A 26,999-nucleotide genomic window follows, 5' to 3' on the forward strand; every position below is an offset into this window, starting at 1 on the left:
ATCCCCGCCCCCAATGCAATGTTGACCAAAAACCAGCATGAACATTCAGTCAACTTATTAGCACACACACTAAACTAAAGCCCTGACATCCAGCTTTAGCCCGCTAAAACTCCAACACAGCACTTACTCGCCGGGATAAAGAGGTAAGTTTGGTAGAAAGGATAATATTGAGGAGATAAAGGCGAACAGAATGTGTGTTCAATGCGTGTGAGGTTATAAGCGTGTCAGTTTTCCCGCTTTCTGCGCGAGCTAGCTGTTAGCATCCTGAGGGGAAACAGAGCTAGCCGGAGTGCTAACAGAAGTGACAATAACCCAGCCCTCTCACGTCCGACGACCAGACGGTAAAGATACTTGCAGAGTTTATTGTGGATTGTTTATAACGCATCTATTTTATCGAGAGATGTGATTAACCTTTATAACTCGATCGCACGACTTTTCGTAAAAGTTAGCGCGAGCTGTTTGCTCGAGCAGATCTTCAGTTCAGCCAGGCGTGTCTCTCTCTGTCTTTCGTCAGCTTAAGCTAATCAGCTAACAAAGACGCCAGGAATACATATATACTTCATCCATAACTGTACCTTCCGTTGATAATACATCCCGCACGAATCGCATAATTAAACACCGTGATGTTTCCGTCCGTTTCTTCAGTCGCACGGCTGTTTTCGGAAGTCTGTCAGCCGCCGTGACTTCGGCCAGGATTTCCGGCTGCTTTTACATCTGCCCTTCTCTTGTTTTGTTTCCGTTTCTTCCATTTCCGTTTTAACTTTCCAGAATCAAAAGTCTTGATGTGTAGCTAGCCCTGAAAGTTTCAGAAGTTGTAAAAAGTCGTCTTTTACGCCCGGTTTTGCGGTTATATTACGAAACCCAAAAGCATTCCAACATGGCAACTGCGTTTGTATCGATTCGCGCGTCGTCTTCCCACCCAGTCGCTGGTGGAAATTACATTAGCGAAATATTACGTTTAAAGCTACACACCCAAATAATAAACGGGTTGACCGAATGGATAGCATATTTAATAAATATGTGCGTCCCTTGTGTTTAATAAAAGTGATAACGTGCGGTAAATCACAAATTGGGCCTGTGCTCAAGCAAAGCCTCGGTGTTGCCTGAGAGTTTTCAGGACTTCAGAGACAGCTTGAGTGCGTTAACTTCACTAATTACTGCACCTGGGACACACTTTGATGTTTTATATAAGTTTGTGTCTGTTAAAATGTTAGAAAATATGTAAATTTATGGTTTTATTTTTTTGAATATTCGTATAGTTCATATGGTAACACTTTACTGGATACTTTTGTTTAGTTTATTATTAGCGTAAAACTGTACTTCCAGCATCCGTTAATGTATAGTCATGTTCTGCATTTACTAATAGATTTAAATCAAATATGTTAAGATTAATGTACTGTGGAAAGTGTGAACAAGCACTAAACAATTTCATGTAAAAACTATATATTCATAAAAAAGAATAATTGATACAGTAAAATTCGGATGTCACAAATTCTCGCTTTTAGTATCTTAGTGTGAGTTTCTGTGGGTTTCAAAAAGTTTCCTTAAAGTGCTTAAAAAGACTTGGTTGGAGAAGAAGTTATAAAGTCATGAAAAAAAAACCAAACCTTAAACCTTAAAAGTAATGCAAAAAACAATTAAGTGCTTTCTCAGCACTTTTGTTTTCCTATACAAACAAGGTATAATTAATCAAAGAGGAAATGAGGTTTTTTTATTTGACATAAAAACTCCTATGGTTAAAAAAAACAATGGATTACTACTATATATGTCAATCACTTTTGAGTCTACTCGCAGAAATGTGTTCTTTTCTCAATTTTAGAGAAAACAACACCCGTAGCATTTCATTTTGTTCACAAATATGCATCTTGATTTACAATTCTTTGGACAATTCATCTTAATAAAGACAACAACACGAGTAAGGGCATGATACAGAATTACAGGAAGGTACGGCCAAAGTTATTTTATTATTCTAGTGTTTGGGAGATTTTTTAAAACTAATTTTAATTAAACAAAAACTTATAGGTTTTGTTTGCTTATTTTTTATTTAGATTTTATATAGTGTTTGTATTTTTGCATCTCAATTTTTTGACAATAGTTATAGATTCTGTTATGGCAATAAAAATAAACCACTACTATAAAATAGTTTGACAGTGGAGTTGTTCAAACTAAAGCTGTTATCAGTATAGTTTAATTCACAACCTAATCTCCTGTAATGCAATACCTGAAAAACGTTTTGTTGTCGATCCCAGATGAGCGACAAGTAATAACTTGACTTTTTCCTAGTTGATCATTTGGAAAAGTGGCAGAAGGTAGATTTTTCAGATAAATCATCTGTTGAACTGCATCCCAATCATTAGAAATAAGGCAGAAGACCTATTGGAACCCACATGGAGCCAAGGTTCTCACAGGAATCAGTCAAGTTTGGTGAAGGAAAAATGATAGTTTGGGGTTACATTCAGTATGTGGGCATGTGAGAGATCTGCAAAGTGGATGGCAACATCCGCAGCCCGAGGTATCAAGACGTTTGTGCTGCCCATTACATTACAAACCACTGGAGAGGGCAAATTCTTCAGCAGGATAGCGCTCCTTTTCATACTTCAGCCTCCACATCAAAGTTCCTTGAAAGCAAAGAAGGTCAATGTGCTCCAGGATTGGCCAGCACAGTCACCAGACATAATCATATTGAGCATGTCTGGAGTAGGGTGCTGGAGGAGGCATTAAAGATAAATCCAAAGAATCTTGATGAACTCTGGGAGCCCTGCAAGATCATTTTCTTTGCCATTCCAGATGACTTTATTAATAAGTTCTTTGAGTCATTGTAGAGATGTTTGGATGCAGTCTGCAAGCTAATGAGAGTCATGCACTTCATTCTTTTTCCACTGCACCATCCATGTTGCCTTTCAAATAAGCCACTTCTGATACCAAATGATCAACTAGAAGTCAAGGTATCATTTGTTGTTCCTTAAACTTTTGTCAGGTAGTGTACAACTCATTGTGTGAGTTTCAAATTTTTTTACAGTCTTTAAAAGTCTTAATTTTACCTTTGTCAAACCTGCAGACACCTAGATTAATTTGTTAACAAACTTTTTTGTTTGTAAATTGTTACCAGCCATTCTTGTACACTTGCTTGTTATTAATTCTATATTAAATTGTCTATATTATACATTTTAATCTGCATTTGCTTTATAGTTGGACAAGGAGTTGAAGGGATGTCGAAAAGTGAGACAGAGGAGATGATTGAAATTGAGATTGATGGACGGGAGAAACAGGAGTGTTTAGAGGAAGGGTAAGTGATTTCATTCCTCCTCCTCTTTTCCTCTCTATGGGATGAATCACTTCATTGACTAATGCGCATCTTGTGCCTGTGAAATGATGCTTTTCATTTGACCAAACGCCAGGATCGAGGAGCAAACCATCACAGCAGCTGAACTGATCACTCAGGACATTGACATCAATGAGCCGATCGGAAACCTGAAGAAGCTGCTGGAGCCTCGTCTTCAGATCCCGCTGGATGGATATGACATTTGTCTGCAGGACATCCAAGTATGTGTTTCTGTTTGAACAGACTCTTATTTGAGTGCACTCATTGTGTTGATGCTCATCTGTTTTGTTTTTTTCCCTCGTAGTTGCATCCTGATCACAGCTTGTTCGATCAAGGAGTGAAGACAGATGGCACAGTACAGCTCAGTGTGCAGATCGTCACGAAACCCGGTAACTGTTTACAGTGATCTCATGTTGCTGTTGGACAAATCTCAACTTGTCAACATGCCTTTCAGACAGAAATTCAAACATTTGGGTGGTTTTGCGTGTCCTGCGGTGGGGCATGCTGTTTTAAACAGCACTTTGCTAATTCTTTTGTAATTATGCATGCAGCTTTTATGAGCTCATGATAATTGAGAGATTAGAGGAATATTTGCATGTTTAAAAGCTGCCAGAGAGAGGACTTAAATTGACATTGTGAAAGCATAGAAGGTTAATGATGAACATCAAATGAATTCACAAGTGAATTTACTCAATTATAGTAGGGGAAATAAGTATTCAGCACGTCACCTTTTTTCTCAGAAAACATATTTTTAAAGGTGATGTTGACTATTTTCACCAGATGTTGATAACAACCAAAGTAATACAAACATGAAAATAAAACCAATGTTATTAGTTTACAAATGAAGTTATATGTAATGAAATGAAATGACACAGGAAAAAGATATTGAACACATGAAGAAAGGAAGCTGTAGAAAGTCATTTAAAGCCCACAAAGCAGCTGAATGTGGTTATTCTCAAAAGTTATTCAGCAATCCTCTGCTCTTTATCAGTGTAAATTAATATTCACTGCTTCAGTCTAACATCTACATTATCAGCATGATGAAGAGGAAACCAGGGTGGACATTTCAGCAAGACAATGATCCAAAACACAGCAATGGAAACTCTCAAATGGTTTCAGAAAAAGGAAATCAAGCTGTAGAATAACCCACCTAATCACCTGACTCAAATCCAATAGAAAATAAAAAATAAACATCACATTTGATAGACAAGACCCACAGAACCATCAAGATTTTTACACTCTGTTGAAGTCTCTAAAAAAAAAAAATCACTCGACATATCGTGCAATATTTGGAGATGACTTCAAGAATTTTTTTGTGTTGCAATATATATTTACAGATTCACAAATAACTTTAAAGCCATTTTACAATGACATTTGCATTCTACCTCACCGGTGTCAAAGTTGATGTTTGGATAATTGGACATTTACCTAACAGGACATTTAATAGGATATATAATAGGGCATTTACCTTTTTATCATCAAATTATAGAACCCACATAACCTTAAGGATGATAAGTATTTGAAAGTGTTTATGGCTATTTGCATTACTATGTTGTTATATAATCATTATATAGTCAGTAGCATAAAATGATCTCAAAATGACATTATTTTAGCTTATCAAAACAATTTTCTTGACAATGTATTGCACAACAAAAATTCCTTATTGTGACAGGTCTACTGTTATTTTGAACTTTGCACAATTCGATGCTGCAGGAAAAAGGTTTTCAACTTTGAAAATTGTAAAAATCACTTTTAATAGTTGAGCAGTAGCAATATTAATTGATTATAATAGAGCAGCAAATATATGGTGCATATTATCGGAAGGACCATGTGACACTAAACAATGGAGTATTGACTGCTGAAAGTTCAGTTAAATTAATAAAATATTAAACAGAACTCAAAAGGAAATTAATTTGAAGTGTAAAATTTTTACTGTGTTATTTTTGATCAAATAAAGAAAACATTAAAACATCTTACTAACTGAAATCTGCGCTCTGTTTTAGGTGAAGAGAAGCTGAATATTCTGGAGATTGTGAAGCCAGTGGAAACAGTGGAGGTGGTGATCGATCCAGATGCTGCTGCTGGCGAGGAAGCTCATCTGGTAGAGGATGGACAAGTGATCGCTGTGGAGCGAGCGGCCCTTCCTGATGAGACCTCAGAGCAGGTGACTCGCTGGGCGGCTGCACTAGAAGGCTACCGCAAGGAGCAGGTTCGACTGAACATTCCCTATGGTGAGTGCTTTGTCTGTGCTTGTGTGTTTGAGAGTTGAATGTAAATGCTGATTAGTGCTAAAAAATTTGGGTCAAAAGTTTTATTTTTAAAGCACATAATTTATGCCAGGGCTGCATTTTATTTGATTAAAAATGCAATAAATTAGAATGGTATTTCATTCTGTAATATTATTTCACAATATTACTTTTTAAATTTATTAGGGTTTCCGCGAGGTCTAAAAATGTCCTAAAATGTTTTAGATCTCAAAATCAAAATGTTAGGCCTTAAAAAGTCCTACATTTATCAAAATTTTGTGTTGTAGGTTTTTAAACAGGTCCTAATTTTCCTTTGCTCCATGTATTTCTACCCAATATGGCAAAAATTCATACAATTGCCAACAATCTATCTCAATAAATCTTAAAACCTTTTATTTAAAAGGTAATTTTTAACTCTATCGATCATAATGGATTTCTTATTGTCCTTACAATAACATTTGTTTTAAAGTGCTCCTTGTATTTACCATGTATTTATTTATCTTTTCTATATGGGTCATTTGAAAAATTCCTTCGCATTTAGCCTTTTATGAGTCAAAATTGTCATTCATAATGGTCTTAAAAATGTCTTTAAAAGTCTTAAATTTAACTTTGTGAAACCTGCAGAAATCCTGGTTTATTTTAAAATGTATTCTTGTCATGGCACGTCTGAGTTTTCAGCAGCCATTTGTTCAGCTTTCAGTGTCAAAAATTATTCTGCCAAAAATTATTCTTGGTTTCCGCTACATTCATTCTTCCATGGCGGGGCGCCACACCAAAATTCATCCCGCCACAGCTGCATTACAGCTCATTCAAAACATTTAGTCATTGTCGTTTTTTTAAAAGTGGGTTATAATCGCACCAAAACTAATTAAAAGGTAAGTGAATTATAACAGCAAGAACTTTTTTGTAACTGTAGTAGGGCTGTGCGTTATTTGTTTGACCCTTAAAGGTGACATGCTTACTGACTGACTGACTGACAGACAGATGTAAGATGCGTGAGGCAACACGATGTAGCTTTCAGTGAAGATAAACACAGTTTCCATAATTATATTTTGTATATTAAGTCCATAGCTCTTTACACAATGACTTTATCTTGCTGAAGTTCATGGCCGTTCTCTTTACTTAAGGACGCATTAATGCTGTTCTGTAGGTCTATTGGAGACCTAAATAAATATTCCTTGAAATAAATGTTGAAGACATACTTGTTGCATAAAGCACTAAATCGCACTTCAGCAGCATTTATTTGAGAGCGCACAAGAAAATCTGCAATTAAGCAGCGTATATTTGAGGGTGTACACGAAAAAAGTTTTGTGCATGAATAGAGGAAGAAGTTGCGCAAGCAAAGATTTGCATGCTCGTATTACATAAATGTGATCTCGACTTGTAATATTGCGCTCATGACATTTGTCATTGAAAGGATATTTAATGAAAGCGAAAGTTCAAAGAACAGCTTTTATTTGAAATATATGTTAAACAGTTATTATTATCTGTGATCACTTTAATTCTAAATAATAGTGTTAATTTCTTTCACATTCATTTTACTGATTACACATTTTGAACAATAGTGTATGCAATTCTGTTATACTCCTTTATTTTATTAAGTATTTTACTTAAATCAAATGAGAAATGAACATTAGCGCTATTACAGTAGATTTTATGTTAAAAACACAGTTTGCCCAGAATTTGACCAACCACTGAGTTTCTTTTTTCACAAAAATATAGTATAGTATGGAATAAAGGAGAGTCAGTAGCTATGTCAGCTGTTTGGTTGCCAGCAATATTCAAAACATCTTCTATTGTGTTCAACATCAGAAAAAAAAACTAAAATAAGGATGAGTAAATGATAACATTAATTATTTGTATTCCTTTAATACGGTAAATGTTTCTGTCTGTCAGACCCCGTGCAGTGGACAGCAGATCAGGTTATCCACTGGGCAGTTTGGGTGATGAAAGAGTTTGGCATTGATGAAATGGAGGTGGGTGGCATTCACATCCCGGGCCGGCAGCTCTGTGGCTTCAGCCAGGAGGAGTTCCTGCAGAGAGTGCCCAGCGGCGAGATCCTGTGGAGCCACCTGGAGCTTCTGCGCAAGTGTACGCTTCATAAACAAAAACACTCAGTTGTATGTATTGTGTGTATTTTATTTTCAGCCTGTTTTCAATCTTTCTAATGCTCTGTGCAGATGTACTTGCGAGTCAGGATCAAAGTCAGGAAGCTACAGTCACCATTGATCAACGTGAGTATCAGTAGATCCTGAAGCATCTGCTCGGTTTCCTCAACAAAAGCACTTTTTGTTGAAACTGCACATGACTGAAGCTTAAAGGCTAGTTTTGTGTCTCTAGGCTAGACTTCAGTTTTTTGATGAATAGAGCTTGTTGTTGTTGTTGTGGGTAACAGAGTTTGTTGATGTTCTCCAGCGGTGCAGATCATCCCTGCTCCTGTGCAGCAGGCCACACCTACAGCCATTAAAGTGATGAAGCACAACAAAACACCACGAGCCCCTCGCATCTCAGGAGAGGAGCGCAGTTCCCCAGGCAACCGCACAGGTACATGCAGACACTCAGACGACAACACAAATTCAGCTCAGCTTGTTTAAGTAACATGTCATTTTATTATTACAATAAAAATAGTAAAGAAATATTTTGTTAGCAAATATGGAAAAACAATGAATGCACAGTGTTTACATGCACAGTGTTTACTTGGTATGTTTTTATGAAATTGTTAGTATTTGTTCTATTTTATAAAGGTCTGATAACATTTCTTCCAAATGATTACAAATGAAAATACTGTTATTTAGAGCAGTGGTTTACAACCACGTTCCTGGAGGACCACCAACACTGCATGTTTTGGTTATAGATGCAGTGCTCAGCATATATAAGTCCCCCCTCACAAATCTTTTTTTAAATTAATATTTTTAATAGGAAGCTATGCAATATTAAATTTGGGCATATACATTAGAATAATCAGTACTGAAGCCAAATCTGGAGCTTATGTAACATAATAACTAACGATAACGGTACAAAAAGTAGTACAGCCAAAATTGTGCTATAGAAAAATATTAAATACAAATAAATAAAAAAAAGAAAAATCAGGAGAAGCAAAAAAAATTGAAACATTTTGTAGGTTGTACTTTTTTTTTTGCAATATTTTGCTTGAATTTAATTGTATTATCTTTCAATTTTTAAATATGTTTGGTGAATAAAATATTATTGTAATAAATATTTCTGTTTAATAAAACTGTTTTGTTCAAATACACCAAAATAAATTGCCTATATTCACTGAGAAATGGATAAAAAAAATCATTTTCAAAATGGGGTCAACCCCATTAAAGAAATCTTTGTATTTATTTTTTACTATACGTTGGTGAACATAAGAAATCCTTTAGAAATGTTACAAATCTTGCCATTTCCAAACTTGTCAGGAGTAGTCTACCTATTAATTTTGTTGGATAATTTGTCATCATTTTACTTTAAAATGGACTTTTTTGTTTTATGGGCTATATTCTTCCTTTCATTAGGACTGGTAGATTAATCAAAAAGTAATCAAAATTGGCATTCCAAACCAGTAATCGATCTGATTTTTTTCAAATGCTTACCTTACTGCTTGTAGAGTCACATGACTGCGCTGTTTGTTACTTTTGTGTTACTTTGCACTACATTGACGATGACGGGAAGCTGCGCCAGAGATTACATTAAAATATTTGTTTACAGAAGATTCAAGAAATGTACTGTTTAAAATGTCATTTACAGGATATGCAAGAGTTGTTTTATTTAGAAGAGATACAGCTTATTTTCTACTTTTAATATGAAAAACACTGGAAATTATTTATTTTGTTTCCAAAAGTGCAAGTTATTTATTTTAAAAAGTGATTGTTCATTTTAGGCCGTGTGTGTTTAATTTAATTTGTTCAACGGTGTGTTTTCCTCAATTATTTTAATTCAAGTACTGCACCCTTCATTCAGAAATCTCTTACTTGTAATATGTGAGCATATTTGCTGTACAAAACCTTTCAGTGAACTATGAGAGCAGAAAATAAATAAATGAAATAATTGTTCATTAATCATAATCGAGTAAAAATGTTCAATTAATCGAGATTAACATTTTAGGCCAAATCGGATAACCCCATCTCTCATCCAGATTCAGCATCCTGTGGTGTATGTTTAGTTCACAAATCATAATTTTCTATTCCTGAGATTTCTCTTGTACCAGAGAAAACACCCTGAACAACGATTGTAGAGTCACATCTCATGCGTGTTTCCTCAAAGGTAACAACGGTCAAATTCAGCTGTGGCAGTTTCTCCTGGAGCTGCTGACGGATAAAGACTCTCGCGACTGCATCTCCTGGGTGGGCGAAGAAGGCGAGTTCAAGCTCAATCAGCCGGAGCTGGTGGCTCAGAAATGGGGTCAGCGCAAGAACAAGCCCACCATGAACTACGAGAAGCTGAGCAGAGCTCTCAGGTGCGGGATACTTCTTCTTCTTGACTTTTAATTGGCGGTTGGCGTACAAGTTTGAAATGCATTTCTTGCCACCTGCTGATTAGCAGTCTGAATCAGAAGTGATATTTCTACCCATATCCTCTTATTTAGATTCTGTTATATAACACAGTCTCCCTGCGAAACATCTTTTATCTCCTGCTCCACTTTTTAAAATAATATTAGGATCTCTGTTTTTATTGTTAGTCTCAATATCCGTGATCATCTTATTTCGGGATTATCACTTCCGGTGACGTTTTAAAGAAGCACAGTCATTCTCATTTCAAAACTCTTCCCATTACAGGTACTACTACGATGGAGACATGATCAGCAAAGTGCAAGGCAAGCGATTTGTCTACAAGTTTGTGTGTGACCTGAGGACTCTGATTGGCTACAGCGCCGCCGAGCTCAACAACCTGGTGACGGAGTGCGAACAGAAGAAGCTGGCGCGGGTGCAGCTGCAGGGCCTCGGTCAGCCTGTAAACACAGTCACTCTGGCCACCGCCACAGGTCAACCCGTCACCACAGTTACTCTGGCCGCCGCCGCGCTGGACAAAGACAGCTGAGGAGAGACTCCCAGCCAATCAGGAGGAAGACAGGAGCAATCCGGGTTTGATATTTGACTTTGGGCCGGGGTGGGAGAACAGCGGGTTTGTAAGCAGATGTGCGCTTTGTGTGTGTGGATGAATGAATGTGTGTGTGGATGTGAGAAAAGTATAGATGATCACGTATGAGCTTTCAGTTTTTTGTATGCTTGTTCTCCGACTGCAGGGTAGCATCGGCTATATTTCCATTGTATATAACTCTATGTTTTTGATAGCCACGTGGGCGCAGTGTATTTTGATATTTTCCATTTGTAAAGGATCTTTTTCTTTTTTCCTTTTTATTTTCGAGTGTCCGATTCCCTCAAGGTGAGGTACTTTTTACTGTCCACCAGAGGGCAATAAAGAGACAGTTGGTTTTTTGAATTTCATGAGTCTTGCTTAATGGAGCAGTATAAACTTACAAGCTGAGTCCCAAGTGGCAAACTATGCTCTTACCTAGTCTGTACTTATGCACTTGCACACTCAACAGCATAGTGTATGAATGTAGTGCCATGATTATAACCGCATACTCCATCGGGAGGTGATATAATCACTGTCATAGGAGAATAGTGCTTTCACAATTTAAAATAATCCAACATGAGCGCCCCAAAAGCTCCACCCTTTCCGCTATTTGAGCAAAGCAGCAGCTGTTGAGTGTGTAAAGTGTTCAACATTCTACTCTTCTTTCTAAAGGTTGAATAGGAGCATCGTCTGGGTAATTAAAGTGTTTTCAGTGTGAATGTACTACTCACACCATTTTAACTACAAAATGGCGTAGAATAGTGCATAAGTATGCCACTTGGATGGCCCCTACAAACATGGAGTCAATCTAGGGCCATGTAAACTTGCAAAATAAAAGAAAGATTTGCAACAAAAAATAAAGTATAGAGCAAAAGTTAAATAAATGAATGCAAATCTCCAAACATCGCGAAGCGAAAAATTTACTTTTGAAATATAAAAATTAATTTTGCAAACAAAAAAACTGCAAAAAAATAATATATACACACACACACACACACACTCATATATATATATATATATATATATATATATATATATATATATATATATATATATATTTGCAGAACATTTATTAGAGCATTATTACAAAACCCATCATCAATTGCAATCCCCATTTTGATTTGCTTTTTAGTCCACCGTGGGTTTGCTCAATAGTTTATTTTTTGTTTGCAAAATTTTTTGTTTTGCAAGTATATATGGCCCTAGATTGACTTCATACAAACACACCCTTTGACAAAATGATGGCAATCACAAGCACTTTGTATGTACATTCAAAACTTTATTCATGGGTTACAGTGTTGTAGAAAGCTTTTTTCTCCCCCTTCTGAGCCAATGATGGGAATAGACAGCGAAGGAAAACGTCACAGAAAGAGCTTTCTCCGTTTCCTACTGACCACAGACACTCACTTGGAGCATCCACAAATCAGCACAACACCAGATTTTGGAGCTAAGGTAATTCTATACAGGAACGTAATGAGCAGTGTGCACTGTGACAAAACTGCACAATGTTTGACTGGTTTAATGGCTGTGTTTCATTCAACAGATTTTTTACAACTTCCATCAACATCAGAGCGACTCATTATATCCTATCTTAGCGATTCCTTCCCACCTGCTCTGGCCTGTAAGGTGCTATGAGATACTTCGGTGAAAGGATAAAAGAGGTGAGGAGTTTCTGTCCCAAAAAGTGTTCGTGAATATCACAGACACTGGGAGGGGAATACAAAGAGGGAGGGAAACTGGGACAAACCAAAAAACACACGATTGAAAAAAAATGGTGGCTATTTTTGAAGCAAAATCCCACCACTCTATTACCTCCCTTCCCTAATCCAGGCCCCATAACCAAATCCTGACATGGAGTAAAACTTCATGAGGCAAATAGGGCGTCTTTGACCCATTTATAAAAACTAAACTGCCAAGTGCGTAGAGTGTTGAACCAAAACGTGGGCTAATATTACACTTCATAATACAATACATACATCTTTTTCCAGCCCCATGCAACCATTAAGTGTGCGTGGCATGGTCTAAAGCAGAGGAGTCCAAACTTCCGGTGTCCTGCATAGTTTAGCTTCAGCTTCCTTCTACACATCTGCCTGGAAGTTTCTAGTAAACCTAAAGAGCTTGATAAGCTGCTTCAGGTGTGTTTAAATAGGGTTGGAACTAAAATATGCAGGATGCCAACCCCCCAGGATCGAGTTTGGACACACCTGGGCTAAAGAAAATAAAATAAGAGAGCACACTTTTCATTGAAACATGTCCCTGTGACGATGTAGCCAAGCAGAATTATTTGATCATTTTCTCTCACTTATTTAAAATGTGATCACAAGAAGACGATTAAAATGTACAATCCAGCTAAAATCTCTACACGAGAGAGAGAGAGAGCGGTCAAAAATCTTCCTTTGGATCCAGAAACCGCCTCTCTCTCTGTTAAAATTGCCATGCACTATATAGATACAGCTAATTTCTGCCTTAATTCAATACATATTACACACAAAATAAAAACAAACATTCATTTCTGATCTCTGTCAATGTTTTTTTTTGTTCTTTTTATGCATTTTTTTAGTTTTTACTAGTTTTTAAATATATATTTTTTTGTTTCAGAGAAAAAAATAACCTGAATGGAAAGCGTATTGATGAATACATTGCTCTGCGTCTGCGGTTGGAGCCGAACACAGCACTGCGTCATCTGAGTGCCCGGGAAAAAGGGAGGAGGCAGGAAACGTGCAAAACAAAAGAGCAAGTGCTTCAAGAAGTTTCTGGAAGGGGAACAAAAATGCTCAAGCAAGAAAGAGAGAGAGAGTGAGAAACGAAACTACAGCATGTGAATGGACAGGAGGATCATGGGTAAGTTTAGAAGGGCAAAAGAAAACGGCTTCATTCTCGGCAACAGTGCTGTGATGGACAGGCATGAAAGCGCACAGATGGACGGGGCTGCTGACAGATGGGCAGCAGTGATGCATCATTTTTTCTGTGCAGTCTGAGTGAGCGCTGGCTTGATTGGATGAAATGCTGAGGTGATGGAAGCCAATGATGGTGACAGAGCTGACCGGTGTTTGTGTGTGTGGGGGTCAGTCTGTTTCTCTGTCTTGATGCAGAGGTGATGATGGTGGTATTTTGGGGAATGATGATGATGATGTGGATCTTTAGTTCTGCATTTGCTCAAAGAACTTGTAGGTGGGGTTTTCATAGCCATTCTGCTGCATCTTTGCCAGATGACGTTCTTCAGGAGTCACTGCCGCATCCACCTGGAATAGCAAAAAAAACATGAGTGTTTGCACATCTAGAAAATTCTTGAAGGCAGGTGCTTGATTAAAGCCCTGCTTACACTGAGATTTCAGCCACGATTTTGTCATCTGAGACAAATTAGGGAAATCCTAAAAGATTCCTGAAATCGTAGGCTAAAATCGGTGATCTTTGATCGTTGGTTTAACATGTTCACTGACAGCTGCTTACTGCCCGTTGTGATCAGATTTTCCTCCGATGAAGTTCTGGCAGTGTTAGAAAATTTCAGACACTTCCCTGCAGTGTGACAACAGCTGCGATGAGCGTCAATCCAACAGCCAATAAGAGCTCCGAATTTGATGACGCGACTCATGCGACAATTTAAACGACCTCAGGGAAATGTCAAAATGTTTTTTTCTTCCTGGTTTTATTATTGAGACACAGCTTGTGCAAAATTGCGCTACAGATTGTTTACATTCGTCATGAGGAATCATTTCAGAACGTGGTATAGTAAAAGTGTCGGGTGGATGACGTCAAACTGGTGGGGACGTTTTCTTCCGTGTTTGGCGTGTCTGCAGTCTGACATGCTACAATCGTTCAGGATTCAGTGTGAGCCAGCCTTAAGCCAAACACAATTAAAAAAGTTACAAAAAAAATAAATAAAAACTGACCCACTGCATCTGTGATATTCGTTTGCTTAGTCGTAAAGTATGGAATAGAGTGGAGGAACTATGACGCCTTGTAGGCCAATCGACTGCTAGCATAAAACTGTTTCCCTCGATAAAAGTTTTAACACATGTACCGTATGTTTTATTAACGTGCCTACATATTATTATCCTCATATGATATATATAGCAATATGCTATAAAATTTGAGAAGTGTAAATATTGCAGTTATGATGGAGTAAAATGTTTCAGAAGAAGAAAAAACGACGAAAAATCGTTTGATCACGTTAAAATGATACTTTAAGTTTATGCACTTTTACAATTTAATTCACACATTTGCGTAACTAAGAGCAGGAAAGAGACAGGCAGCCGTCAGCAGAATAAAATCATTATACAGCAGTATAAAATAGATGATCAGCAAATTAATCTGTCATGACTGTCTCTAAAACTGAGGAAAATACTACAAACTATAAAATACTCATTGACTTTGGGACGAGGGAACCGAAACTGCTAAAATGCTAACTCACTTCTGGGGTTTTGCATAGAAATTGACGTCATAGTTCCTCCACTCTATACTGTTTCCACTACTCATTTGAATTGAGATAATAATAGTTCATGACCACTTTTTAGTCAAGTCACACATTTAAGTGAATTTTATATAAAATCATTGTGTACACGACAGACTGTAGAATTGCTGCTTCACAGACAATAATATTTGAGCAATTTTTAAAACATTGATCACTTTCTGGCTATTAGGCATAGATATATACATGTTGCGATCATGATTTTCTAAAATATACCATCGCTTTGAAAACGTTTATTATTACCAGTTGTTGAGTCTCTATATAGTTTGATAGAGCGCTTGGACCCGGAAGCTGCTTAGTGTGACGTCACAACAAATGGATATAATAGTTTAACAAATAAGTTAAATATTGATTGATTTTAATTTCATATACTATACTTGTGTTTTCATCTATAAAATAGTTTAGTTCCTCAACAAATCAGATTTTTACTGAATAGACTGAGCCTATTATTCAACTGATCCACTTTGTTAATAAATGAATTAGCCATTTGAATGGTTTGAAGAAATGATTCAACGGTTTAGTCATTATACAGCAACTTGCTGCCACCTTCTAGTGGTTTTTTAAAGGGGCAGTTCACCCAAAAATAAATATTCTGTCATCATTTACTCTCACTTTAAAACCTATTTGAGTTTCTTTCTTCAATTTATCACACAAAAAATATAGTTTGAAGAATGCTGGTTGCTGGCACCAATTGACTTCCATAGTAATTTTTCTCTACTATGGAAGTTAATTAGTGTCAGTGACCAGCATTCTTCAAAAAGTATTCTTAGGGGTTCAACAGATCTCATAAAGCTTTTATAAACGAGAGAATAAATAAATGAGGTCATTTCTATTTTTGGGTCAACTACCTCTTCAAACAAAAACAGTTGTTTAATTCTCCAAATATAAAAAATGAGAGAGAAATCCCAAACTACTATGTAAATACGTTTTTTTTTAAAGTACTAATTTAAATTTGCCTTGATTTTTATACTTTCATTACAATATAGCTTTTATTACAATATAGCTTTTTTTTAGCAATTAGCTGTCCATCATGATTAGTGAATAAGGATGTAAAATCAAGACTATACTTGATGAAATATTTGATTACTGACAACAAAACTTTTGCAAAAGACACAATCCAGGTGAATTTATTGCGTTAATTCAACAGATCACACATTCTGCTTTATTTGCGCTGCTCAGTAGGTATTCACTTGCATTCATGCATTTGTGTTGACTTTGATGATTTTTAAAGTTTTCAATTCTGTCACACTTCCATGGAAACGCACATAAACGTGACTCACCTCAATAACTCCATGATGAATAGAGGTGTACTGCTTCTTCCTGAGCATAACCAGAGTGATTACGATGACAGTGGCGATGACCACGCCCCCCACCATCAGCCCAATGATCGCACCCTTATTAGAGCCCATGTCCTCCGCGAGGAACATCTGATTCAACACAAACACATCACTTACTTATTACACACTGAAAAGGAGATAAATGTTATATATATTAATGTCAAGTGAAACAAAGTGTTGTACCAGTCTCTTGTCACGAACATCATAGCCAGCGTTGTGCCTTTCCTCAATGTCCAGCCGAACCTTTGGAATCTCTGAAAACGTATATAATTATATTTCTTAAATATGTGAAATTATTGAAAGAGGCAGCTGAAAAGAACACTAATTAAGTTCACATTTACCGGGTCTCGTAGGCAAACCCCTTTCGGGAATTGGACGGGCATCTACAGGTTCAACTAAGCAAGACAAAAAAATGCAGTTCATTCTCTTTAAAATTTATTTTTATAATTACTATAATTGTAAGCTTAATTACTAGTCTTTTTAGACATCATTCTGATATGCTGATTTGTTGCTATACAAAAATGCAAACAGCGCCCTTTAGTAGTTCTGTCATTGAAACTGAACAACAAATGCATCTTAAGTGATGTATTTCAAATTTGCAAAAATGTAGACAGCGCCCTCCTGAGTTTTTTGTCTGGAACATAAAACAAATGCACCTCAAGTAATATATTTTCAGACCTTCGTAAAAATGTAAACAGCACCCTCTAGTGGTTTTGTAATCTGAAACATACAACAAATGCACCCTAAGTAACATATTTCCGGTTTGCAAAAATGTAGACAGCACCTTTTAGTGTTTTTATTAGCAATATACACAAAAAACGCAACCTAAGCAACATATTTCAGATTCGCAAAAATCAAAACAGCACCGTCTAGAAGTTTTTTCACCTACAATTTCTAAATTAAAAGTAATATATTTTAGATTCACGAAAAAATGTAGACAGCGCCCTTTAGTGTATTTCTATCCAAAACGTATGACAAACGCATCCCTAAGTTATATATTTTAAATTCGAAAATGTCAATTGCGCCCTCTAGTGGTTTTCCATCTGAAATGTACAAAAGCGCACCTTAAGTAATATATTTCAGATTCGAAAAACTGTAGACAGTGCCCTCTAGTGTTTTTTCATCCGAAACATACAACAAACGCATCCTAAGTAATGTATTTCAGATTTGAAAAAATGTAGACAGTGCCCTCTAGTGTTTTCTTCATCCAAAACATACAACAAATGCACCCCAAGTAATATATTTCAGATTCGTAAAAATGTAAACAGCGCCCTCTAGTGGCATATCTAATGTTTGCTCTGTATAGTTGTATAAAGCTCAGGATAAAAATTAAGAGTTCCCTTTTTAAGTTGTTGGCTTAGAACTTGCCATTAATAAGAACGTGTTTCACAGTCAATAATGGGTCATCAAAATTTCAGAAAAGAATAAAATCCAGATCACTGAATTGAATAAAAGTACAGAAGGTCAATTTCAAACTTTTCCAGACCTTCATTAGTTAACACCAATTTTTTCATTGTAATTTTCTTTAGATAAATGCTCTAGATTTGTTAAAAGATAACATTCTTACCTAAAATTGTGATGAGATGTTATCAAACTAACACACAATTGAATATTTGACTCAAAACAAATAATACACAGGAATAATATTAACTAAAGGCATGTTGGTGTTACCGTGGTTATCAGTGTTGGCCTGGTTAAAGCTCTCGGGATGGATGAAGCCCAGGCCGTCCTGCTCTGGAGGAAGGTTGTCCAGTGGTGTGGTGCTGTCGGGCAGATCCGGCATCAGGGCATCGTTCCCATAACTGACCCTCATCTTACTCTGAAGAGACGACAGCTGCTGCGTCACCTCAGCCTGATCACGCTGAACCAGCACCGCTGCACAAAACACAGCATTTCATAATTCTTCATAATAATAATCATCACTTACATCACTTATATATATATATCGCCTTTAAAACTTAATTCTCAAAATGCTTTACACAAAAAATATACAAAAGTACAGTAAAACAGTTTTGAGTAACAAAAAAATAAAACATTAAAAATAAAACAAAATAAAATGATGTTATGTGACAACATATTCCATTTCCAGCACAGTTTGAGCCTCTGAAGTGCGATTAAAAAAACTCACCCACTTGATCCTGGATATCATTAGCCACTTGAGGCACTTTATAGAGGTAACCCAAAGACTGGTTCATGCGTTCCTCAATCACACGTAGGTGGGTCATCACCTAAAAGCACAGGGGCTCAAAATCAAGTTCTAAAGCATTTACACAAATCATAATTAAAGCAGGAACGAACAGCTTGACAGGAGCTTACAAATGGCCGAATCTGTGAAGCCTTCTTGGGATCGACCTCCCGCACGTGTTCAAAGTGTTTGAGAGTGTGCTGACGGTCCTTCTGCTCCGCACGGATATACTTCTTCAACAGATTCAGCACCTGCCGAGGCTGTATGAGACAGGATTATTTTTAGCTTATGTTATAATTTGTTTATTTATTTATGTTTGAATATCACATCAGAAGCACAGGCTATATTTATGGCAACATTTACTAGGTATTCTATATATAATTTACAGTCATAACTGATATGAAATTAAGATTTGTAGTTTTTTGGGGGCAAAGAACACAATTTTAACTAGTTTTATGTATTCATGTAGACAATAGCCACTTTCACACAGTAATACCAGTAAATATTGGGAACATTTCCGGAATGATTTCATTACTATTCATTTCTATAGACAACTTTCTTTTATATAAATAAAATCTATTACCTGATAAAAAACAAACAAACAAAAAAACACGTACAATAAAAGCAATAAATAAGCATGTCTAATAAATAAAATGTCAAAAAATTTCTGCCAGCTGGGGGCGAAGAAGCGTGGTTTCAATTTTATAGGCCAACAAAATCCAAAATCCTCAACAATGCTTAAAGCTGGCCATCATTTTCATAACTTTGCATCTATAGCTTTTGCCTTGGCACAGTCCTTGTCAAATGTCTTCATATTGTATTTGTTGTGCTGATTTTGGTAGTGGATAAGGCTGTTCATTGTTTAATAATCTTTATTAATTTCAGGCAAAGCTTCAGTAAGCTTATGAAAAGGATTTCGCAAATATAGTCTTTTTTTCCATAACAAAAAACGCAGCGGCATTAGCTCTCGTAACACACACGTCTGCTTTTGCATCAGCTCAGAAGTGACAATCAAAACACTAGTGGCCAGCAGAAAGCATGTCAAGCATGCATGTCAGCCTTTAGCAAGTTAAAGACATTTTAAGACCGTTATGAATGACATTTTTAGACTCATACAGAGCTAAACATTAAGGAGTTTTTCGAATGACCCAGTTGGGAAAGATTTTTATTTGCAAAATCATTTTTTAAAAATAATTTAATGCATCTATTAATACATTAATAATAATAAAGTAATATAAAAAAATATATATATTTTATTTATTTCTAAGTAAATATTTTAAATTTTGTGTCAAAACAGGCAAGCTCTAGTTATATATATTCACTTTTTTTTTCCACATAACCTTTCTTAAAAAAAAAAAAAAAGAAAAGTAAAATGTTTTAAGTTTAAAAACTATAATAAACTAAATGTATGCACAACAGTCTGTCCAGGTCAGTGTCCTTCGCAGGACATTCATGGAGCACTTTTAAACAAATGTTGCTGTAAGGAAAATAATTAAACAGTTAAAAATCACATCCCTAAATAAAAAGTTAAAAGTTTTATTGAGATTGGCCAGATAGGGTAGCTATACATGAACAATAGAAAATTAACACCTGTTTAAAAAAATGTAGGACCTACAACACGATATTTAAGTAATTTAAGACTTTTTAAGGCCTACAATTTTGATTTTGAGATTTAAGACATTTTAGGACCCCACAGATACCTTGTATTATACCAATAACAATATTGAAAATGCAGTAGGCTTGTCATAATTTTTTTGCACGTAATACCAGATACCGAGGTAAAATAGCGAGGAGGTTTGATGGTATCAAAATTTGGATACCGCCCAAGCCTAAAATGCAGTTTATCATTTGATATTAATATGGCCACTCATATACAGTGCATCACTAAAAGATTGATTAACATAGTTAAAAAAATGTTGGTCAATGAATAAAAGGATTTTAAAGAGATTCATTTATGAGTCATTGAATTGTTCACTAAACCAGTTTCTCCCCCTAATTCAATCAGAAGAACTGCATTTGCAAACAGTCTACAGACTGTGCTGTTTTATTGAGTATAGCAGTGTTTGTGTACCCGTGGCTGCTAAAATGGCATAGTTAAAAATATGTTTGCCAATGGATCATATGTTAAACAGATTAATCTATGAGTCGTTGAATTGTTCATTAAACCAGTTCCTTTCTAATCGGTTCAAATGACCTGCATATGCAAACAGACTGCAGACTGTGCTGTTTTGTGGAGAATAGGAGTGTTTGTGTACCCGAGGCTGGTCAGACTGAAGGGAGCTCAGGTAGCTTTCCAGAGCCTGACGGCGGCGGTCATTCAGTAGGGCCTCCACTCGAGCCATGTGCGTTTCCACCAGCTGCTGTCTCTCTCCAGCCGCTTCCTTCTCCAGCGACTCCACCTTCTCCTGGAAGCGCTAGAAAAACAGCAATAAAGCCAGTAGACGTTCATTAATCCCCAAGAATAAAAAAGCACAAGCTGTTCAATCCCCCTGAAAGCCCCCTCCACTTTAATGGGAGATGTATGCCGTACTACTAAATCTGAACACACTTAAACCGCAACCCCGCTAAGTGCTTTTATATAAGCGGTCCAACAAGCCACTACATCACATTAACAATAAACGCTGTTTACTCTCAGCTCTTTACTGCTCATGAATCATCAGCCAGCATATCCCAATCACATTTATTAAAAGCTGAATGCTCACCTGAATTATGGTCTTCTTATCAGCACGAGGAAGGTTCTTGGCCTGTCTCTCGGCCTCCTCCCATTCCCTCATCACCTGAACACAGATAAGAGACATGGAAGGACAGGAAAATGGTCACCAAATTAATCTCCAACACCAAAACAACGAAAATAAAGAGGTCACATGGCACTCTGTGTTTTAGGATATCTGCAATGGTAGTAAAACTGAATCAGTATGTTGAAATATTATTTTCCCACAATTTATCAGGACTGTGTTTTAAATGTTTTTTTTAATTTTAGTGATCAAAATAATGCAACTTTTAAACCTTTTTCTTTGCTGCTGCATGGAGGGTGCCATAGTGACCAGCACCTTCTGGTAGGCAGCTTAGAACTTCCATTAAGAGTTGTCATTAGCCAGAGCAGCGTTTCTCAACTGGGTGTCAGTACTGTTTTAGGGGGCTTAGGGAGTGTTTTTGTGATGCAAAACTTTAAGTTTGAAAGAAAGATGTGTGTAAAAGCTGTTATGCTTCTGTCAGATGCGGTTCAAGTGTGAGAGAAATACACTCTCCTAATTTAGAATCTGCCTTCTGATCAGATGTTGAAATATAGCGTCAGTGTTCCTGACCTGTCAGCTGTTATAATGTACTCCGTGGCTCTTCAACACACACACACACACACACACACGCACACATGCACACTAAGGCTGGGCAATTAATCGAAAAGTAATTGAAATCGACATTCCTAACCTATAATCGATCAAATTTTCCAGGTCAATTTTTTCAATTACTTTCCCTACGGCGTGTGGAGCAATGACTGGAGTCACGTGGGTTCTAAGAAAAAAATCTATACAATTTAAAAACAAACTATTTTTCCAAATGTAACAGTGGAAATTGTTCTAAAAGTTTGAACTAAATATTGGTTGTGACAAGTTGTTGTAAGTTTCTAATTTCATGATTCCTTTAAAAAGTCAAATGTGGCTAAAGTGACTATTAGAGAACATTTAAAATGAAAGGCCGAATTATTAACCCTTTTGTGAAATTTAAATTATTTTTAAAATATTTGAAGCTTAACAGAGCAAGAAAGTTCTCACCGTGTTTCCTATAATATTTCTTTCTTTAAGAGAATGTTTTATTTCCTTTAGTTTGCTTGGAATAAAAGCAGTTTGACATTTTTTGAAATCATTTTTAAGGTTGAGACTGTGACCATGTTTTCTCAGAGTAAACTTTACACTCTCAACATTGTTTGTGAGGACTTTAGTAGCATTCTACTTTGAGCCTTTATTTTGAGTGTTATTTTAGTTTATTATTTTGTGTGTAGGGCAGCACGGTGGCATAGTGGGTAGCAAGTTCACCTCACAGCAAGAAGGTCACTGGTTCGAGCCTCGGCTGGGTCAGTTGGCATTTCTGTGTGGTTTGCACGTTCTTTCCGTGTTTGGGTGGGTTTCCTCTGTTTTCCCCCACAAGTCCAAAGACATGTGGTATAGGTAAATTGGGCAGGCTAAATTGTCTGTAGTGTATGAGTGTGAATGAATGTATATGAATGTTTCCCAGTGATGGGTTGCAGCTGGAAGGGCATCCGCTGCGTTAAACATATATTGGATAAGTTGGTGGTTCATTCCACCGTGGTGACCCCTGATTAATAAAAGGACTAAGCTAAAAAGAAAACCAATTTTGTGTGTAAATGTGATGAAAATACCCTTTATATAAATATAAAATTATTATAATTTTTTTAGGTGTCCATTTGGTAGATTTATATCTACCTGGCACCCAGATAAAAATATATATTCAGGAATTAAATTCATTTTTTGTAAATTTAGTCAGTTTCAGTAAAATTGGAGTACACACACGCCACAAGGTCAATATTTTTAGCATACTTAAGAACAAAGCACTGTTGTTGTTATGTACTGTCATCATAGCAAAGACAAAAGAAATGAGTTATTAGCAATTAGTTTATTAAAACTATTATTTAAAAGTGGATTGAAAACTGAGAGAAAAGGGTGAATTATTTAAAAAGATTTGGAATCCATTTTTTAATTATATAAGTTAATTAAATCCCTTTAATTCATTTAAAAAAGGGATTTAAAAAAGGGAATTACATTTCTTTTTAAAAATGTATTATTATTATTATTTTTTTGATATAGTGCGTATGTTTTCGATTATTTTGGTTGTTGCTTATTTTTAATGTTCTGTATAGTTAACTTTTGAAAAAGCAAAATAAAAATATATAATAAAACAATTTTCAAAGGAGGGCTAATAAATATCTTTGCCGTCTACTGTAATGTGATAATATATAAGATAACTAAATGCTAATGTCAAATGATTTAAATACTGTTTTTAAAGTAAACATATTCTTTTGTCCTTTTTAAAAATAAAACTCTGCTTTTGAATGTATATACACTACGTTTGGGGTCAGTAGGATTTTTAAATGTTTTATAATAAGCTTCTCTTGCTCACCAAAGCTGCATTTATTAAAAAAAAATGGTACAAAAAGTACAATTGTTTAATTAATTGCATAATTTAATTTATTAATTTATTCCAGTGATTTTAAAGATTAATTTTCAGCTTCATTACTCCAGTCACATCAGTGGCATGATCCTTCAGAAATCACTCTAATATTAATTATTATTATTATTATTAATTGTAATAGTAATAAAACAATAATGACTGGATTAATAATTTAATTTAAAACTACATACAAATGTTAATAAATATTCAATAATTTAACCATTTTTTTTTACATTTAATAAATTCCGCCTTGATGAACAGAATAAATATCTATATATATATAAAAAAAAAAAAACATACCCCAAATTTTGACCGGTAGTGTATATTTAACCAAACATCACATTCAGTCAAATCCTAATTACAATTTCATACAATTTATCCTCTCTTTATAGTCTCATAATACTCTGCATAATTCCTCAAAAGAGTCTCAACATTCCTTACTTACAAGCTCTAAAGTGACGTTTTTGAAGTAGCAACAGAGGCTTTTGCTCAGCTCTTAAACAGACAAACAGAGATTTGAATCCAGAACTGAAAGTTAGTTCCTCACACAGTCAGTGGTTGTTTCTTATTTATTTACACAAGTGTGCCACCAAACCACTGAATAAATGCAATCCCACACTCAAAGCTGTGTGATTTGATTCTTTATCAGCACGGCACTCATGCGATATTGTTCATTACAGAATGCTGTCAGTGTTTATAGCACTTTTTCTTAGTTCCTCTTTTGTAATTTCCTCTCATATAACTGAAGGGTAATAAATCTTCTGATGTTCTCACCTCTGACATTTTCTCTCGGTGTTTGGCCTCCAGGCTCTCCTTTGCCTTCTGGAAGCGCATGTGTTCGTTTATATCTCCTGGAGCTTCCAGGTAACGATCCACCGCATCAGCAGGGCTCGGGGCCATGGTTGGCACTAGAGACAGAGATGAGTCTTGTTCAATGACAGTCACACAAAAAAAGACAGATAAATGGGAGCCAGAGAATCTTCCTTGCAGCAAAGAGAGCGAAGACTCCTGGGAAAGAGCTGCTAGTTCAGGCGCAGGTTAAAATTGGTTAGCAGAGACAGAAACGCTTGCGCGAGATTGCTTTTGCCAAAGGTTGCTCTACTGCAAGAGGCTGAAAGTGGACTCAGAGAGATGAAAGAGTTTCATGCTGGAGGTTGTGTGAAACGGAAGATCTGTGTGTGACCAAAAATGTGTTTTCTATGTAAATAAAAATAAATGTCACTGCATTAGAAATGATCATGTGTGTGATTAAGATCCTACACTGAAGTAAAGAAATAATGAAATAGAAAAAAAAAAACATTTTAACCATATTTCAACCCTAAAGAATGAAATAAATGAAAACAACAACAAGAAAAAACAACAACAAGAAAAAAACTGCACTCTTTTGAATGCTATGAAATTTGTTTCCTCCTATTGTTTTATTTTATTATTAGATCCCATTAATTTTATTTCTAATAAAATTCCTAATAACATTTATTCATTCATTCATTTTCCTTCGCACTAAGGCTGATTTATACTTCTGCGTCAAGCACACGTGCAGCCTTCGCACGGTCGCATATCCCTCGCCATGGCTGACGCAGCCAATGACGCTCAACTCTCAAAAACTACACATTACAACGACGTGTAGCGCAAGCTCTGTGATTGGTCGTCTTGTGACGAGTGTGGGGGTGGTGCAGATAGCCGTGAGCCCGATTGAGTGAATGTTTACATTAAGTGTGTCAAGTTAAGATTATGTGTAGTTAAGTGTGGAGTCCCGTGAAGAAGCTCCAGGTGGAAACTTTTTTTTTTGTGTTTACCTTCTGATTAAAGTTGTTACACGTCCACCGGATCCCGCCTCTGAATTAACAAGTTTTAGCTTCTTGTAGAGTTCAGAAAAAACTAAACACCCACGAAGAAACTTGAAACAGAAACATAAAAACCCGCTGCCAGCTAGCATTTTGGAAGTGTTATTGCAGAGAAACACAAACAGCACAGAGAAGTTTAAATGCACGGTTAATCGCAAGGCAGGCGCCATCGGTCATAGTGATTGCTCAACGCAGAAGTATAAATCAGCCTTTAGTCCCTGGTTTATTTGGGGTCGCCACAGCAGAATGAACTGCCAACTATAAAAAATTTTATACATAAAATATACAGTTGAAGTCAGAATTATTACCCCCCCCCTTTTATTTATTATTATTATTATTTTAAATATTTCCCAAATGATGTTTAACAGAGCAAGGAAATTTTCACAGTATGTCTGACAATATATTTTCTTCTGGAGAAACTCTTTTTTGTTTTATTTTGGCTAGAATAAAAGCAGTTTTAAATTCTTTAAAAACCTTTTTAAGGACAAAATTATTAGTCCCTTTAAGCTATTTTTTTTCTGGTAGTCTACGGAACAAACTACCATTATACAATAACTTGCCCAATTCCCCTAACCTGCCTAGTTAACCTAATGAACCTAGTTAAACCTTTAAATGTCACTTTAAGCTGTATAGAAGTGTCTTGAAAAATATCAAGTCAAAAATTATGTACTGTCATCATGGCAAAGATAAAATAAATCAGTTATTAGAAACGAGTTATTAAAACTATTATGTTTAGAAATGTGTTGAAAAAATCTGCTCTCCGTTAAATAGAAATTGTGGAAAAAATAAACATGGGCAAATAATTCAGGGGGGCTAATAATTCTGACTTCAACTGTTTATAATTATTCGTTATATAAAGTTTTAATGTGTTCAGTAAAATACGTCATGACATCTTTTTTTACAGAGAAACATGCAGAATTCATATTTAAATAGCTTTAGCAGTTTAATATAGAAACAGTTCATATATAAATTTGATTACAAGTACAGTCCTACTTTATTTATTTTTGTTTTATTCAACAATTTGCTATTTTTTTATTTTGCAGTAAATTCCATTTTTATGACTAAATTTCAAAATTCTGACAATTTTCACAAATCTCATAAGAAGCTAAAATGTGTAGAATTTAATAAAACTGTATTGACCTTATTCTTGCAGAATTAATGCGGAAGTGTGGCGTTTTTGCGACTTCTGATTCCGTTGCCCATGGGAGAAATGACTGGCAATAATAAACGGTCAAACAACTTGCTCTACAAACAAGTCGTCACCTTGAAATTATAGAGTTCTATCTGTATTCTGAATGATTGTGAGATATTGAGCTTCAAAGTTTTTGCATCCTATA

The 26,999-nt window shown here is 35.9% G+C and overlaps 2 protein-coding genes across 8 annotated transcripts in view; one reads left to right on the top strand and one right to left on the bottom strand.

The window, feature by feature from the left end:
• On the top strand, window positions 1-11,012 carry gabpa (GA binding protein transcription factor subunit alpha). 5 transcript variants are annotated; one of them, NM_131587.2, is made up of 10 exons: window positions 1-143; window positions 3,190-3,286; window positions 3,399-3,543; window positions 3,627-3,711; window positions 5,326-5,553; window positions 7,465-7,659; window positions 7,749-7,802; window positions 7,984-8,112; window positions 9,832-10,024; window positions 10,344-11,012. In NM_131587.2, exons 2-10 carry the CDS (start codon window positions 3,210-3,212, stop codon window positions 10,603-10,605), a joined length of 1,368 nt encoding a protein of 455 aa, NP_571662.1. In that variant the 5' UTR covers window positions 1-143; window positions 3,190-3,209; the 3' UTR covers window positions 10,606-11,012. The 5 variants fall into 5 exon arrangements, with proteins under 5 accessions (NP_571662.1, XP_087123144.1, XP_087123143.1 ...); XM_087267018.1 differs by having other exon boundaries at window positions 48-143; window positions 5,326-6,066; window positions 6,233-7,659; window positions 10,344-11,007; XM_087267017.1 differs by lacking the exon at window positions 1-143 and adding an exon at window positions 243-1,944 and having other exon boundaries at window positions 10,344-11,007.
• appb (amyloid beta precursor protein b) overlaps window positions 10,930-26,999 on the bottom strand; it is a 45,091-nt gene continuing 29,021 nt past the window's right edge. For 2 of the 3 annotated variants that reach the window (NM_152886.2, XM_087265883.1), the window contains 10 exon segments: window positions 11,903-13,886; window positions 16,393-16,539; window positions 16,633-16,703; window positions 16,791-16,844; window positions 18,121-18,324; window positions 18,578-18,677; window positions 18,766-18,894; window positions 20,890-21,048; window positions 21,337-21,411; window positions 24,593-24,726. In NM_152886.2, the coding sequence (NP_690842.2) occupies window positions 13,785-13,886; window positions 16,393-16,539; window positions 16,633-16,703; window positions 16,791-16,844; window positions 18,121-18,324; window positions 18,578-18,677; window positions 18,766-18,894; window positions 20,890-21,048; window positions 21,337-21,411; window positions 24,593-24,726 (1,175 nt within the window). In that variant the 3' untranslated portion in view covers window positions 11,903-13,784. 3 annotated transcript variants of the gene reach the window in all.

Source organism: Danio rerio, chromosome 9 (genome assembly GCF_052040795.2).
Source record: "Danio rerio strain M-AB ecotype USA chromosome 9, GRCz13ab, whole genome shotgun sequence".
Taxonomy (NCBI): Eukaryota; Metazoa; Chordata; class Actinopteri; order Cypriniformes; family Danionidae; genus Danio; species Danio rerio.